Source organism: Neolamprologus multifasciatus, chromosome 20, assembly GCF_963576455.1.
Source record: "Neolamprologus multifasciatus chromosome 20, fNeoMul1.2, whole genome shotgun sequence".
Taxonomy (NCBI): Eukaryota; Metazoa; Chordata; class Actinopteri; order Cichliformes; family Cichlidae; genus Neolamprologus; species Neolamprologus multifasciatus.
In genome coordinates, this window is record NC_140458.1 from 33,427,445 (window position 1) to 33,440,988 (window position 13,544).

The window sequence follows — 13,544 nt, forward strand, 5'->3', positions numbered from 1 at the left end:
TTTTAACATCTTAACATCCCACATTTTAAGTTTAGGGTTGAATACATTTGTTAATACAATGTCCAGTCTTTATTCCACAAATGTCAGTGAGTTTGAATGCACTTTGATATTAAACTATATTTTTCAGAAAGCCTGGAGACTTTTGCTGTGTGCTTTCGTTTGCACATTTAATTAAAAAGTCGAGACTGGAAATGCCATTTACTTCCAATCTGAAATGCCTTAGCATTTGTTTTTGTTTTGTGTGGTTTTTTTTAATAGCAATTACAAGGGAGTGCCCTGTGTAAACGCAACAGCAGGTATTCTCGCGAGAACTAAACTGCCATACCACTCGTTAGTGCAAGATGGAGAAGCAAATGTAACACGCATTCGAGGTAGGCAGAAAGACTTATTCTAAAGTGTTGACACGGGGTTTAGCAAAGCGGTGACGGACGTCTATCGTCCGTAAATTGCTGATTGATTGTTGTTAAGGGATCCGAGCCACCAAAATAGTGTATTTTTAATGGTAATGTATGCGTCTTTTGCAGTGTAAACCGCCATTTTTAATTTAGCCGTGATCCCATGGATAGAGCATTGTGCGGACTCGGAGCCTTAACGGCTAGCCGATTAGCTCGCGCGAAACCCTCAAACACAGAAGCCGCACACTTAACACGCAGAGTCATGTTCACTGTGTGTGGGTATTTGCACCTCTGTGCAAGTAATCTAAAGCCAGTTTTCTCCCTCTGTTGCGGCTTGTTCTCTTGGCGGGAATGAAGACAACTTGAGTCTAAGTGTGTGTTGCAGATTGACTTTTCGTGATGTGCTAACGTTAGCCGTCAAAGCTGAATTAAAGCCGAAGTAGCAAATGTTAGCCAAAAGTGCTAGTAAACCTAGCTAACATCAGATGACTAGCTGTTAACTTTGTCTACGTTAGCGCCACTACTGACTTAGCTTTAACTGCGTAGCAAGCTACTTAAACAACACTTAGAAACAATGGGATAGGAGCTGAATGTACACGCTTTCAACTTGGAGCTAACTCAGTTAACTTGGGAGTAATAATAGCCTTTACTTCACTTTGTGTTTCGGATGATGACTTCAACATTCCATAATGTCAGCAGCTATAAATGCTGCAGGTTGGTTTTAGATTAAATGTGCGTTCATCGGTAGAATCAGCATGATTTCGTCAAAGAAAATATTGCACTCGGCTACATTTGCAAATTTTATTTATCCTTTATTTATAAATGTGATGCCGGTGAGTCAGACTGTCTCGTTTACAAGAGAGACCTGTTTCAAACAGCAGCAGCATATACAAGTCTTGAGATCAAGCGGTGAAACCACTTAGTGAAAACATACCGAGCTGCTGAAATGTGAATATTTGTTACCTGTCAGATTCCCTTCACCATCTCATCATACTCTTAATCGCTGTTAATTGTGATGGTATGACAAAGAAGTAGACCACTTCTCCGTCATTGGCTTAAATCTCCCCTGAGTGCCTCATGGGTTTTTGTATTCTTTATTATGGAATCAAACTATTGCCGGGATAGTTCATTTATGCCAGGCCTCAGCTCGCTCATTAAAGGTGATCAGCTTATTAAAGTATAAAACAGTTTAAAAGTGGAGATGTGACAAGTTTTTTCTGCAAATATTTTAATGTACTTTAAAATCTGGGTAATTAGGGTGATTCTGTTCAGCTATATGGAGGTTGTGATATTAAAGTACCATATGATTTAATGAGAGAGATTGCCGAAATGGAAATTGTTTTATGCGGACTACTACTATCTCTCATGGATTTTTCATAAATAAAGTTCTGTTTGGTTGGCATAAATAAGGCATGCACATCAACAGCAAGTCTGTGCTGAACAGTGTAGTTTAATGGCAGACAAATAAGTTGAACTTGAGAAAATTTTAAACAGTAAGGATCTGTTGATTGTAGTCCATGTTTACAGAAAAAATAACTCCCAATTAGTAACAAGATATCAAAGAATTCAGTTTGTTTAAAAATAATGACTTAAGGAAGATACAGATAAGTTAGAAATGTCATTCACATGTGCAAAACACATATACATCCTGAATCCTGTGTATAAAAGGAAACTGTTAAGGCCCCAAAGTTAGAAAACTGGAGGTACAGCCCTGTTTTAGAGTTTAAGTGAAACAGAAATAAGTTAAATGTTTAACTATATTTAATTTTACAAAGTAGAAAGTCTTTAAGTTTTAATTGAATTCTACCTGAAACACTGACATGACGGACGTTTGGAGAAATAGAGATGGTGTTTCAAGTGTCCAAGCAGTTCCATTTTCTTTTCTTCATTCAAAACTAATTTCATTGTTTGTCATATGTTTTCAGATTGTGTAAAGAAACAGCGTAGTAAATCAAGGATGAGAAAGGTGGAACCACTGAACCAGATCAGATTCTGGTGAGTACTGCCTCCCCTCCTTTCTTTTTTTTTTTTCTGCTTTGACTGAACTGAGCTGGTAATGCACACTATACATGAAGAATATACCTGCAGGGATAAATTGATGTAACAACTTAATATCTGTATCAGTCGATTTTTGCATCGCCTATTGGCAAATGAGATGGTATTCAGAGATGGCAGTGTTTGATGTTTATCTGTTGTGTTAGAGAAGATTTCCACGGGCTACATGCTTTGGTAGTTTGAAGAGCTGAACAACATAAAAACAGTTCAGTATTTTTTAAAAAATAATGATTTCTTTGTCTTCATATGGCACAAAAAGCAGTAAATGTCAAAAACAAAACACCCCCTATAGCCATTGGCAGAGTTTTGGCACATTCTAGTTTGCAATAAGAAGAAGAGGAGCAAGGTATTTCTGACAGTAAACACTTTGGTGTATTTGAAATATTTTTCCGCAACTGAAACTAGCAGAAGTTATTGAAATTCCTAAATAAGAAAATATGACCTTCTTTTCTGGCTCCATGTGGTTATATCTGTCTAACCAGAGGGTCTTGGTGAGATTTACTGTGATTTCTATTATTCAGCCATTGTTCAGCTCTGAACAACTGGGCTCAGTGACAGTGTTTGTGCTGCTCATCATACCCAAATATTAATTTAGGGAAAAACCATAACCTCTCACAGGGTGTGTGGAGCTTTTGGAAACTTTTTTGTTTTATGTCTGTGCTGTAATCAATATTGGCAGACATCCATATTTATAATATATAAAAAACACCTGTAAATACTATTTTAAATAATCACCAATATACAACCAATGTCAGTAAAATATCCACTGATATTGCAATAAAATATTTAAAACAAAAACATCCCTTAAGATAATGCCTAGATGTGGCAGGGGTTTAATTTAGTCCCCACTCATTTTGTGTAATTTGAATTTGCCTATCAATAAATAATGCATGAATAATTCAGATTAATTTGGTAAACAAATATAGTGCCAAAAGAAAACAATGCTTCCCTTTTCCCCCCTTTCTTCTTTTTTTTTTTTAATGACACTGAATTTTGTTGAATTAGGCATATGGAGAAAACTACACTTAAATCATATAAGCTATAATGTAGCACTGAGTAAGAGCAAGGTCGGTGTTCTAACATCAGTATGTTAGCTCTTAAAGGTTTGAATTAAGTACTTGCTTACTTCATCAGAGAAGTCTTACACACATAATGCAACAGTGAGTAATCTTAAAAAATATCAATGAACTAGACAATTAGCAACCTCTAAGCTTATTTAACTGAAATAAAGTGTTTACTCCTGACTTGTCCAGGTTTCGTAAACAGGCTTTTAAAATTCTGATTTATTTATTTTGTAAACATTCATGGATCAAATACCTAAAGTTGTTTTGATGCAGTGTGCTTGTGTTTTTCTAAGTGTTCACGGTGGCTAGCACAATATTTTGATGCACATGTAAGTTCGTATGAATATGTCGGCGCTTACGCTGGTGTGCCTGGTATGCTTTCATGAAAACAACTTGAAGAACTGTGTCGACTTAATATGATAAGATGTTTTGGTGGTGCATCCCACAGAGGGCCCATTGCCCCGTTATAAATACGCACTGCATCGATACAGACAGCAGTGGCTTCTCATTCCCAGCCGTAGCGTTATTCACTTTTTGCACACTACCCACACTCATCATGACTGTGCCAAGAGCTAGTGCCTATGTGCTATGGAAACAGGCGGGGATAGTGTAATACTCCGGACGGACGAACAAACTTCTTAATTGATTCGGTAGTCAATTTTCCCTTCTGCAAACTAAAAACAAAACTCGCAGTGTCACGTTAGACCAGTCCGACAATGATTCAGCGGGTTGTTCTGCGATTCTGCTCACTGCTCAACTAACGGTAGCTAGCTCGCTAGCTAGCGCGTGCAACGACTGTAGCTTTAGAGCCAGGAACTCCGAGCCTAAGAAAAAAAACGTCACGTTAGTGTTTCCAGGTATTTTGCACACATTCATCTCTTTGTCGCTAGTCACCGAGTTGTTTACAGATTCATCTTAACTGGAGTAGGGCCAGCACTGAACTAGGGAGTGCGGGCTCCTTTTTGCGGCCTGTGCAGCCCCGACCTAAATTAGTCAAGAGTCAGGTCAGGACAGGATGGTGAATCTGTAAGGTCTGGTTTGACAGCTGTGCCACAAATGGTCCTAGCGGTTTGAATTTTGTTTAGTTACATTGCGAATGGTTATCGCTGATGACAGGCATGAGTTGATTATGACTTGGCTGACTTTTTAAAAAACGTTTGGTGACTCTGAATTTCAGAGGAAGATCGTTTGCTAACGGTACCGGTAGCTCGGTGTTAGCTGGTCAGGGGTTAACATCTCCGCAGCAAACGTTGCCGATCGATTCCGTCGCTACGTTGAGTTTTACAGGGGTTCTCGTTTTCTTAGACGTGTTGCTACCTAATTACAAACAAAACGCATCACGTTTATGCCCTATAACTGCAGTGTGGGCTTTGAATAGAAACTTGTTAACGTTAGGTAAATAACGTAAAGCTATTACCGACGCTAGCTTGTTAGCTAGGTAGCTATAACTTTAACCTGTAAGCTTCGAGTCGTTTGAGTTGGTGGAAAAGCAAACAGAGAGGCGCACTGTTTGGCTTAAATCTCCCCTGAATTTGAAAGTGATGAAACGTCGGGCTAATGTTTTAGGCCAATAAATGGGACCCAATATAATTTGATTAACTTTGTGTCGTACATTGCTCGCTAGCCGTCAGCTAATGCTCTGCCCGGTTTGCTTTGTGATCATCAGACTTTTAGAGAGCCTGAGAAAATGTCAATGTTTTCATCACCTTTTTAACCACTGGTGGTGATCAATCATCTTTTGCTGTAACAGATTTTCGAGGATTATCGCCATATCATCTACCTTTGCTTATTCATTGAGTGCCCTGCCAAATGTTGAGATTTGTAGTCGACTGTCTGCATTTTGTTATGTGTATTTCAAGTACATAATGTACGAATTTCCCTAGCTATATAGCCAGCAGGTACTTTTTTGTGTTATATTATATACTGAATATTATCCAAATAATTTACATATTTACCTGGAGCATTTTTTAAATAACATATGGGACACTGTTTTGATGTAAGGTTTTGATTTTGCAGATAGAGCAACTGGAACATGCCCTTAAGTGGGCATTGCCAAATATTTTTTTGTAAGTATGTATCTTATTTTTTATTTTTTTTTTTTTGGGGTTTTTTTTTTTTTTTTTAAGACATTTTAATGTTAATATTTCAATATCCGAATAACTGTTTGGCTGGGAGTATTTAGATATGTAAAGTCAGTAAATGTATATTTACGCAAGTGCTATAGAAGAATATCTGCATCACAGCACACTGAAATTCATTATTAGATGTTGTTTTATGGGTTACATTAACATTTCTCAACAGGAGCAGCAAATAGAGATTATTGACAATGAAGGTCGACAGAAGCAAGTTAAAGAAAACACCTACGGAAGCTGTGAGTATATTTGATGCTGGCTGTGTTTTTTTTCATAGCTCCTAACCTCACTGCTGCCTAAATTGCATGTAGTTGGGATATTTAGGATAACTTTTCTCTAGCCAATTGTGATAAGAGTTCATAATGGGAGCAGGGCCTAAAAGAACTTGTTGAAGATTTATTATTATATGATTTATTATTTATTATTATAAGACTTATTTTATATATATATTGTAAGAAATTTACAGTTTGTCATGTCCAAAAATGCGCGGGGGTATGACTGCAAGCATGATGTGTACGATACAGTTGACAACTCGGATAACTTCTTTAGTAAAAATATGGGAATTTTCTTATCTGTAATGTTTTGATAAGCAGGAATGGCTGTTATCCTTGTTTTAATGAAACCCCAGTTAACAAAACTGGATACAGAAATAACTTTATTCCAATGCTGTTAATTACTGTGGGTCTGGCTACAACTGTTTTGAGCACCAAACATTTCTACAGGAAAAATTCTGGTATTTATCTTAGAAGGATCTTGAACTCTCTGAACTGAATTTGGTTAAATTGAACTGAATTACTTTAATGTTGGAGTTTGTAAGAATGGTAAGGGGTTAGAGCTGAAGACTTAAAACATTTAACAGCCATACTGTTGTTTACCTTGATGATAATGCCTGCACAGCTGATTGCCGTGATAAGTAAACAGTGACAGGACAGGACACGTCTTCTTGTAGGATTGTGCTATTCAGAAATGCAAGTATTGGTCAGTTAAACCAAGTAATTCACTATGCTTTTTAACTGTTGGTTCAAAGATGTTGAACAGTCTTCCACCACTAGGCAGACTGCAGCACCGCTCACTTTTTTGAAGGGAAGTTGTAAACAAGCTAGGTGGAAAGTAAAACAAGTCACGGCCCTGCTAAAGCACAGAATTCTAGCAGTACTTTGTTTTAGAAAATAAATGCCTGTATCTAAACTGTTTCAGAATAAAATGGCATTCAACCACATTTTGCACAAGGGTATTGGCATTAAAGAATGCTGTGGTGCTAGCATTGCTGATGTCAGGCTCACTTTGTTTCTCAAAGAGTGTGATTACAAGCTTAAAGTAGCTCAAATACACACATAGTATTTCTATGTACAATTTTAAGCCCAGTTCATTAGATTGTGCTCAGTTTGACTTTGACTTGCTTTTTGACTTGTTAATTGATCTTTTTCTTTTCTCTTCTCATATTTAAACAACTTGAGTGAAAATATTGTGGGTTATTGTGTTTGCCCAGAGTTGTTGTTAGTTCAGTGTAAATGGAGATTTTCACTGTCTATCAGCATAGAGCATCTGTTTAGGGTGCTATATTGTGTTTTGAGAAGACTCATAAGGATCCAGGAACTGTGCTTGACCTAATATTTTTCTAAACCTTCTGCACCAACAGCCTGCTGACTGCAGGATACTTATAGAGAAGCTCAAGGCATGCAATGATGAGCAGCTATTGGTTGAACTGCAGCATATCAAGACCTGGAATATTGGCAAGGTAAGAAGATTAGGCTGAAGAAGAAGCTACTCCTTCAGTCTTTTATAAAACACAAACTCTTATAACAAGGTTCCCATCACTCTAGAATTGTGTGGAATATCATGAATATCATCAAATATATTTGAGAAATTTCACAATACCTGCTGACACAAGTTCATGACATCATTTCCGCACCACACTCCTAGAAACATCTCCCTGAAATGAAATTATGTCTTAACAAGTGTAGTAATAATACAGATTAACAGAATGCAAAAGGGAATGGGGATTTAATCCTAACTTAATGCTACAAAATAAGAGGTGGTTGATGTGTTCAAGCTTTAAACCTGAGAAATAGACTTTGACTTTATTAAATTTATGAAAACTTATGAGCTACAAGCAAATATAAAAATAATTATGTATGAATGTCACTGGCACTTGCCATTGGTCTGACTTGCTGTTATTACAGAATCCTAATGGCCAGAAGTACTACTAATTTGAGAGTAGAATACAAAATCTAAAACTTTTTTTGGACATTAAATTAAATCAATGATATGTAATATTTGTTTGAAATTTGTTATTTTTTTCTATCTCTTTCAACAGTGTGAGCTTTACCATTGGGTGGATCTGTTGGACCGCTTCGATGGTATTCTGTGTGATGCAGGCCAGACAGTAGAGAATATGTCATGGCTGCTGGTGTGTGACCGTCCAGAGAATGGACAGCTCAAAGCCTTGCTTTTGGCAGTGCTCAACTTCACAGCTTTGCTTATTGAGTACAGCTTCTCTAGGCACCTTTACAGCTCCATAGAGGTATGGTTCAACCAATTGAGCTCTTCAGTACTACTGATACATATTTATGTTTTTTTTTTGTGTGTGCTGTGGATATGTCAGAGAAAATGAAGTTCACAAACTTAAATATTTCTTGTTTTATCTACCATCCACCCTCTTTACAGCACCTGACCACCTTGTTAGCATCATGTGACATGCAGGTGGTCCTGTCTGTGCTGAACCTACTCTATGTGTTCAGTAAGCGATCCAACTACATCACAAGACTGGGATCTGAAAAAAGGACTCCTCTCCTGGCCCGTCTGCAGCACTTGGCTGAGGTCTGGTGAACATTTGTCATTGTGATTCTAGCTGTCCCTCAACAAGTGGAGTTGAATTGTTTAGTCTCTTTGTTCTTTTCTGCAGAGTTGGGGTGGGAAGGAGAATGGCTTTGGTCTGGCTGAATGTTGCAGGGATCTGCCTATGACGGTAAGATTTCTTTTTTTTTTTTTTTGTGAGTGAGTGATGTTTCATAACTATCACCTACATATTACTGTTGGCCAGAAAGTTTTATGTTTCTAAATAGATGCTGTCAAAAACTATTAAATTACGCCTACTTATAAATTATGTTTATATTCCCACTGCAGAAGTATCCTCCCAGTGCCACCACACTTCACTTTGAGTTTTACGCTGAACCGGGCCCTGAGGTCAAAGTAGAGAGAAAGGTATAGGCATCAACATTTACTAAAGCAACCAAAGTAAAAACTGAATAATATTTGGAATATTCTGTTGACCACCTGACTGTGTCCCAATCATTTCCAAATGTCATATTCCCTCCGCAGACAAGTAGTAACACACTACATTATATTCACATCGAGCAGCTTGACAAGGTACAGTCAAATTAGAATTGCATCATTAACAGCTTAAAAGCCACATCTTGGCTTCTTGACCTAATACACAGCTTGTTTTGTCTCATAGATTTCAGAGAGTCCATCAGAAATCATGGAGTCACTGACAATGATGTACAACATCCCAAAAGACAAACAGACCCTACTGTTTACTCATATTCGACTAGCCCATGGTTTCTCAAATCACAAGAAGAGGTTGCAGGCTGTGCAAGCCCGACTGCATGCTATTTCTATACTGGGTGAGCAGAAAGCTTTTTCCCAAGAAAGTGACATGATTTTGGTCCTAGTTTTATGTTCTAACCTTTTCTCTCTTTTTCTTTGCCTCTCCCCACCAGTGTATTCAAATGCACTCCAAGAGTCAGCCAACAGTATTCTGTATAATGGCTTGATAGAGGAGCTGGTGGATGTCTTGCAGATTACAGACAAACAGCTTGTGGTAAGAAAGTAATTTTTTTTCCCTTCAATCTCGATCACTGTCATTACACTAAATGTACTTTCATTGTATTAATAAAATGTCTTTTGATGTGTTTTGTGACTGCGTGAGAAGATGATTACTTTCAGTGCCTTCTTTATTCTTAGGTCTGCACAATCTCTGTCCTTTTTCATTGTCTGTTCTCTGAAGTGCTGTATTGGATTTTGTTCTTCAGGATATCAAGGCGGCCTCTTTGCGCACTTTAACTTCAATTGTCCATCTGGAGAGGACGCCCAAGCTTTCCAACATCATCGACTGCACCGGCACTGCCTCATACCATGGCTTCTTGCCCGTGTTGGTTCGCAATTGCATACAAGCAATGATTGGTGAGAACATAGCAGAAATTATGACCCAAATTTTTAATTAGTGATGTGCAAGAAATTTGGTAAATAAAATCAGAGCTTTTAACCCCCCCTTTTCTTTCTAGATCCTCTGATGGAACCTTACCCACACCAGTTTGCAACAGCACTCTTTTCATTCCTTTACCATTTGGCTAGCTATGATGCTGGAGGGGAGGCCCTTGTGTCCTGTGGAATGATGGAAGCCCTCCTTAAGGTACACACAGGCCCTATAGCACATCGTAGCCATTCACAATGTTGTCTTTAAGAAATATATCAATGATTATCTTGTACTTCATAGGTGATCAAGTTCTTGGGTGACGAGCAGGACCAGATCACCTTTGTAACAAGAGCAGTGCGGGTTGTGGACCTCATCACCAACCTTGACATGGCTGCCTTTCAGTCCCACAGCGGCCTTTCCATTTTCATCTGCAGACTAGAGGTTTGTTAGGCATATTCCTGACCTAGCCACTTTTAGATACAGTCACTCAGTCCTCTGCATTTGCTCATTCCTCTCTCTATCAATTTCTTAATATAGCATGAGGTGGACCTGTCGAGAAAAGAGTGCCCTTTTGTCATCAAGCCAAAGATCCAGAGGCCTAGTGCAGCAGTAGAGTCTGAGGACATGGACACAGACATGGAGAGTAAGTGAATATATGGAATATTTTGAACTTCAATAATATACCAAAAACTTGATTAGAAAACAACCAACCAACCACATGACGTTATGTTCCGTACTAACAGAAGATTGCTCTAAAAGGTTTTTTAAAACTTTTAACTAAAAGCACGTATTTCTTAAATCCAGCTTCACAGACAGTGTTATATCTTTGTCACATTTTGAGAGCAGGGCTCAATGGTGTATATTAGCCTCTATATGTATAGTGTTTCATGTCCTCTTTAATGTTTAACATCAGGGTGGTGGTTAAAATGATCTCAATGGACTGGTATTTACATAGTGCTTTTCTATTTATACTGACCACTAAAAATGCTTGACACGACACATGCATTGATAGATTTATTCCACAAAATCATAGCGCTTTGTTGGTCTCACCTCTACATCCAATTTAAAATTGATTTGATCTCACATGGATGTCTCTAAACAAACGGAGCAAACCCACCCTGGCACAGGGAGAGCATGCAGGCTATGTGCATGATGGCTCCAGGAAGGTGTGAACCTAGAACCTTCTTTCATGCTGTAGATGGTGCTAGCTTTTATTTACTGAAAACACCCTGGTTGGAATCTAGATTGCTCAGGCATGCGGATGGTATGGTAAGAATTTGTTGTCACCAAATTCTGTGACTCCTTGGATGGTGCCAAACATTCAGGCTGGTGCAGGTTGTATAATGATGAGGGCAATCTTTGTGGACCAGATTTAGGGCAACTTTAAACTTGTTATTAATTAAATGCTGCTGCTGACTTGAGAATTTTTGTTGATAGACGCAACAGTGAGCTCTCAGTGCTTCACCGGCCTTTCCAGTCTTTGAGTAGAACACTTCTCGTTTGAAAAGAGGGTTGTTGGATGAATGCGCAGCTGACAGATCTTCTAAACGTATTGGGGTAACTCCTTTACGGAGAGAATGTTGGTGTTTTTGAATTTTAGTTGGCATCAGAGGAAAATCACGAGTTCCAAAATAATCAAGCACTATGTGAATGTGTTTGATCAAACATGGCAGGTGAACAAGGACATATGACTTCTTTGCCAAAAAGTTGATTCTTTTCATCAGGATGTAGCGTTTTCAGTGGGAGAAATGTTTCATCATTCATCCAAGTGACATCTTCAGAAGTCTTGACTTCTTGATCCAGACATCCAGATGAACAGAATCAAATTTTTGGGTTTTCCTTACCTGGATGATTGAGCGTGCATCAAGATATGGCTTTGTTGTAGGGCTGTTCGATATAACGATATATATCGGATGACGATATAAAAACGTCTATCGTTTCATTTTACGCTATCGTTTGTTTCTTGGTGTCGCAAAATAAACTGTTTACGGCAATATTTTTTCATTATTTTGATGGTCACTGCAGTGGCTATATTAATTTCTACTTTCTCTTATATTTAATATAACCACACTACAGACAGACAGGCGTTTGTTTTTGTGCGTTGTCGTTAGCAACAACGACGGTAAAACCACCGCGTGTCCGCTTGTTCCACATAAACCTTTCGCAATAAAGCTCAAGATCCTGTTGAGACTTTTCAAAATAAACTGAATCACGTGAAAGATGCAGAGTGTTTACGGATGAGAATTCGAAAAGAGCCGCCAGGTGCTAAAAAATAAACCTTAGACTCAAACGTTAGAACAGGCTTTTCCCCGCAGCACGCCGTGTAATAAATACTCACAAAGAAAACTGCGGCTGTTACAACTTATGTCTAAAAATGTACCGTTTCATGCATCGGTTAAAACACTCGACTCCAGCTACATGACGCCCAGCTGGAAACACTTCACACAAGTCGAACTGCCCGAGATTCACAGAATTTACAGAAAATGTTACATTTTTGTGATTTATATCGTTATTGGACGATAGATGTCTTAATATCGGGATAGGAGATTTTGGTTACATCGCACAGCCCTACTTTGTTGATTTCCAACAGTCAACTTTCGTCCTCTCTGATTCACAGCTGCTGTATTTTACACATGTGCTGAATTAGCCAGCTAAGCTGCAGTGTTTTGGTTTTGATGTATTCTGACTTTCATATCATTTATGATCTGAATAGTTAAGAGACAATGATCTGTTGCAGTCTCTCCTGGTGGCTTTGGTGGTAGTATAATGCAGGGTTGTGACACGCCTTTGTGTCCAAATCGTGCAGTTCTTAGGGACTGAAGTCGCTATAGGTTAACTTTGATTTCCAATAGTGATATTCCCAAAACAGACAAACCAGTGCTCAGGTTAAACATGATGTAAGTCACTTAGATAACTTAAAAATGTTATTGTTTGGCTTTTTTCAGTATTTTATTTGTTCCTGAGTAAATCGGTTTGGCTGAGATTAAAGTTGTAGTTTTTACACAGCTGAATAAATGTCAAGCAGACAACTGAGAAGTGTGAGATGCTGGAGAATATACTCCAGTGTCCTGTTATATTTTAGATAGCAAGGAGCAGACGGCTGAGTTTATTAAACTCCACTGAAACAATCTGCACATTTCATTAAAATTTAACAAACTATCATCTTGTCTTTATTTTTAGTTAGCACGTACCTTAAACACTTACAACTGTAAGCAATAATAGTTATATAAGAGCAAATGCATGCTGGTGCAATAAGCTGTACGTTGCACGTCCAATGGATGCATGATCTGATTAGTCAACTAATCGCAAAAAATAATCGGTGACTAGTCGACTATCAAAATAATTGTTTGTGGCAACCCTATTGTTTACATGCCCTGCTGCCTTTGTTGTTAGATGACTGTATGTGCATCAGTGACACAAGTGACACCCATTAAGACTAATGTACTATGCACTGAGTGATGTTCTGTTGCACTATGTGGTACAAAAAAGTATAGTGCTTTTAGCATTAAAACATGCAAACCAATTCTAGTAGCTCCTTCAAAACAGTGAATCAATAAAGGGCCATTTCACCAAATGCCAATTACTAGAAAGGCCTCCCTAATAGGGAAAATTGAAATATTTCTAAAACTTAACTTTTAGAACTTTTAAATACAGTTGTATATATTTATTTTTACACTATAATAATCATGTATAACAATAA

At 38.0% G+C, this 13,544-nt stretch overlaps 1 protein-coding gene across 17 annotated transcripts in view; it reads left to right on the forward strand.

Annotated features, from left to right (window-relative positions):
- Positions 1-238: 238 nt before the first annotated feature.
- The window catches only part of huwe1 (HECT, UBA and WWE domain containing E3 ubiquitin protein ligase 1), a 49,658-nt gene continuing 36,352 nt past the window's right edge, over positions 239-13,544 (forward strand). For 9 of the 17 annotated variants that reach the window (XM_085146864.1, XM_085146877.1, XM_085146876.1 and 6 more), the window contains exons 1-16: positions 239-371; positions 2,321-2,390; positions 5,531-5,580; positions 5,816-5,885; positions 7,286-7,384; positions 7,964-8,170; positions 8,314-8,466; positions 8,552-8,614; positions 8,773-8,850; positions 8,968-9,015; positions 9,104-9,272; positions 9,369-9,469; positions 9,681-9,831; positions 9,933-10,060; positions 10,145-10,285; positions 10,382-10,487. In XM_085146864.1, coding sequence (XP_085002990.1) covers positions 5,841-5,885; positions 7,286-7,384; positions 7,964-8,170; positions 8,314-8,466; positions 8,552-8,614; positions 8,773-8,850; positions 8,968-9,015; positions 9,104-9,272; positions 9,369-9,469; positions 9,681-9,831; positions 9,933-10,060; positions 10,145-10,285; positions 10,382-10,487 — 1,489 coding nt within the window. In that variant the 5' untranslated portion in view covers positions 239-371; positions 2,321-2,390; positions 5,531-5,580; positions 5,816-5,840. The other 8 variants (XM_085146869.1, XM_085146865.1, XM_085146868.1 and 5 more) reach the window with 8 other exon arrangements.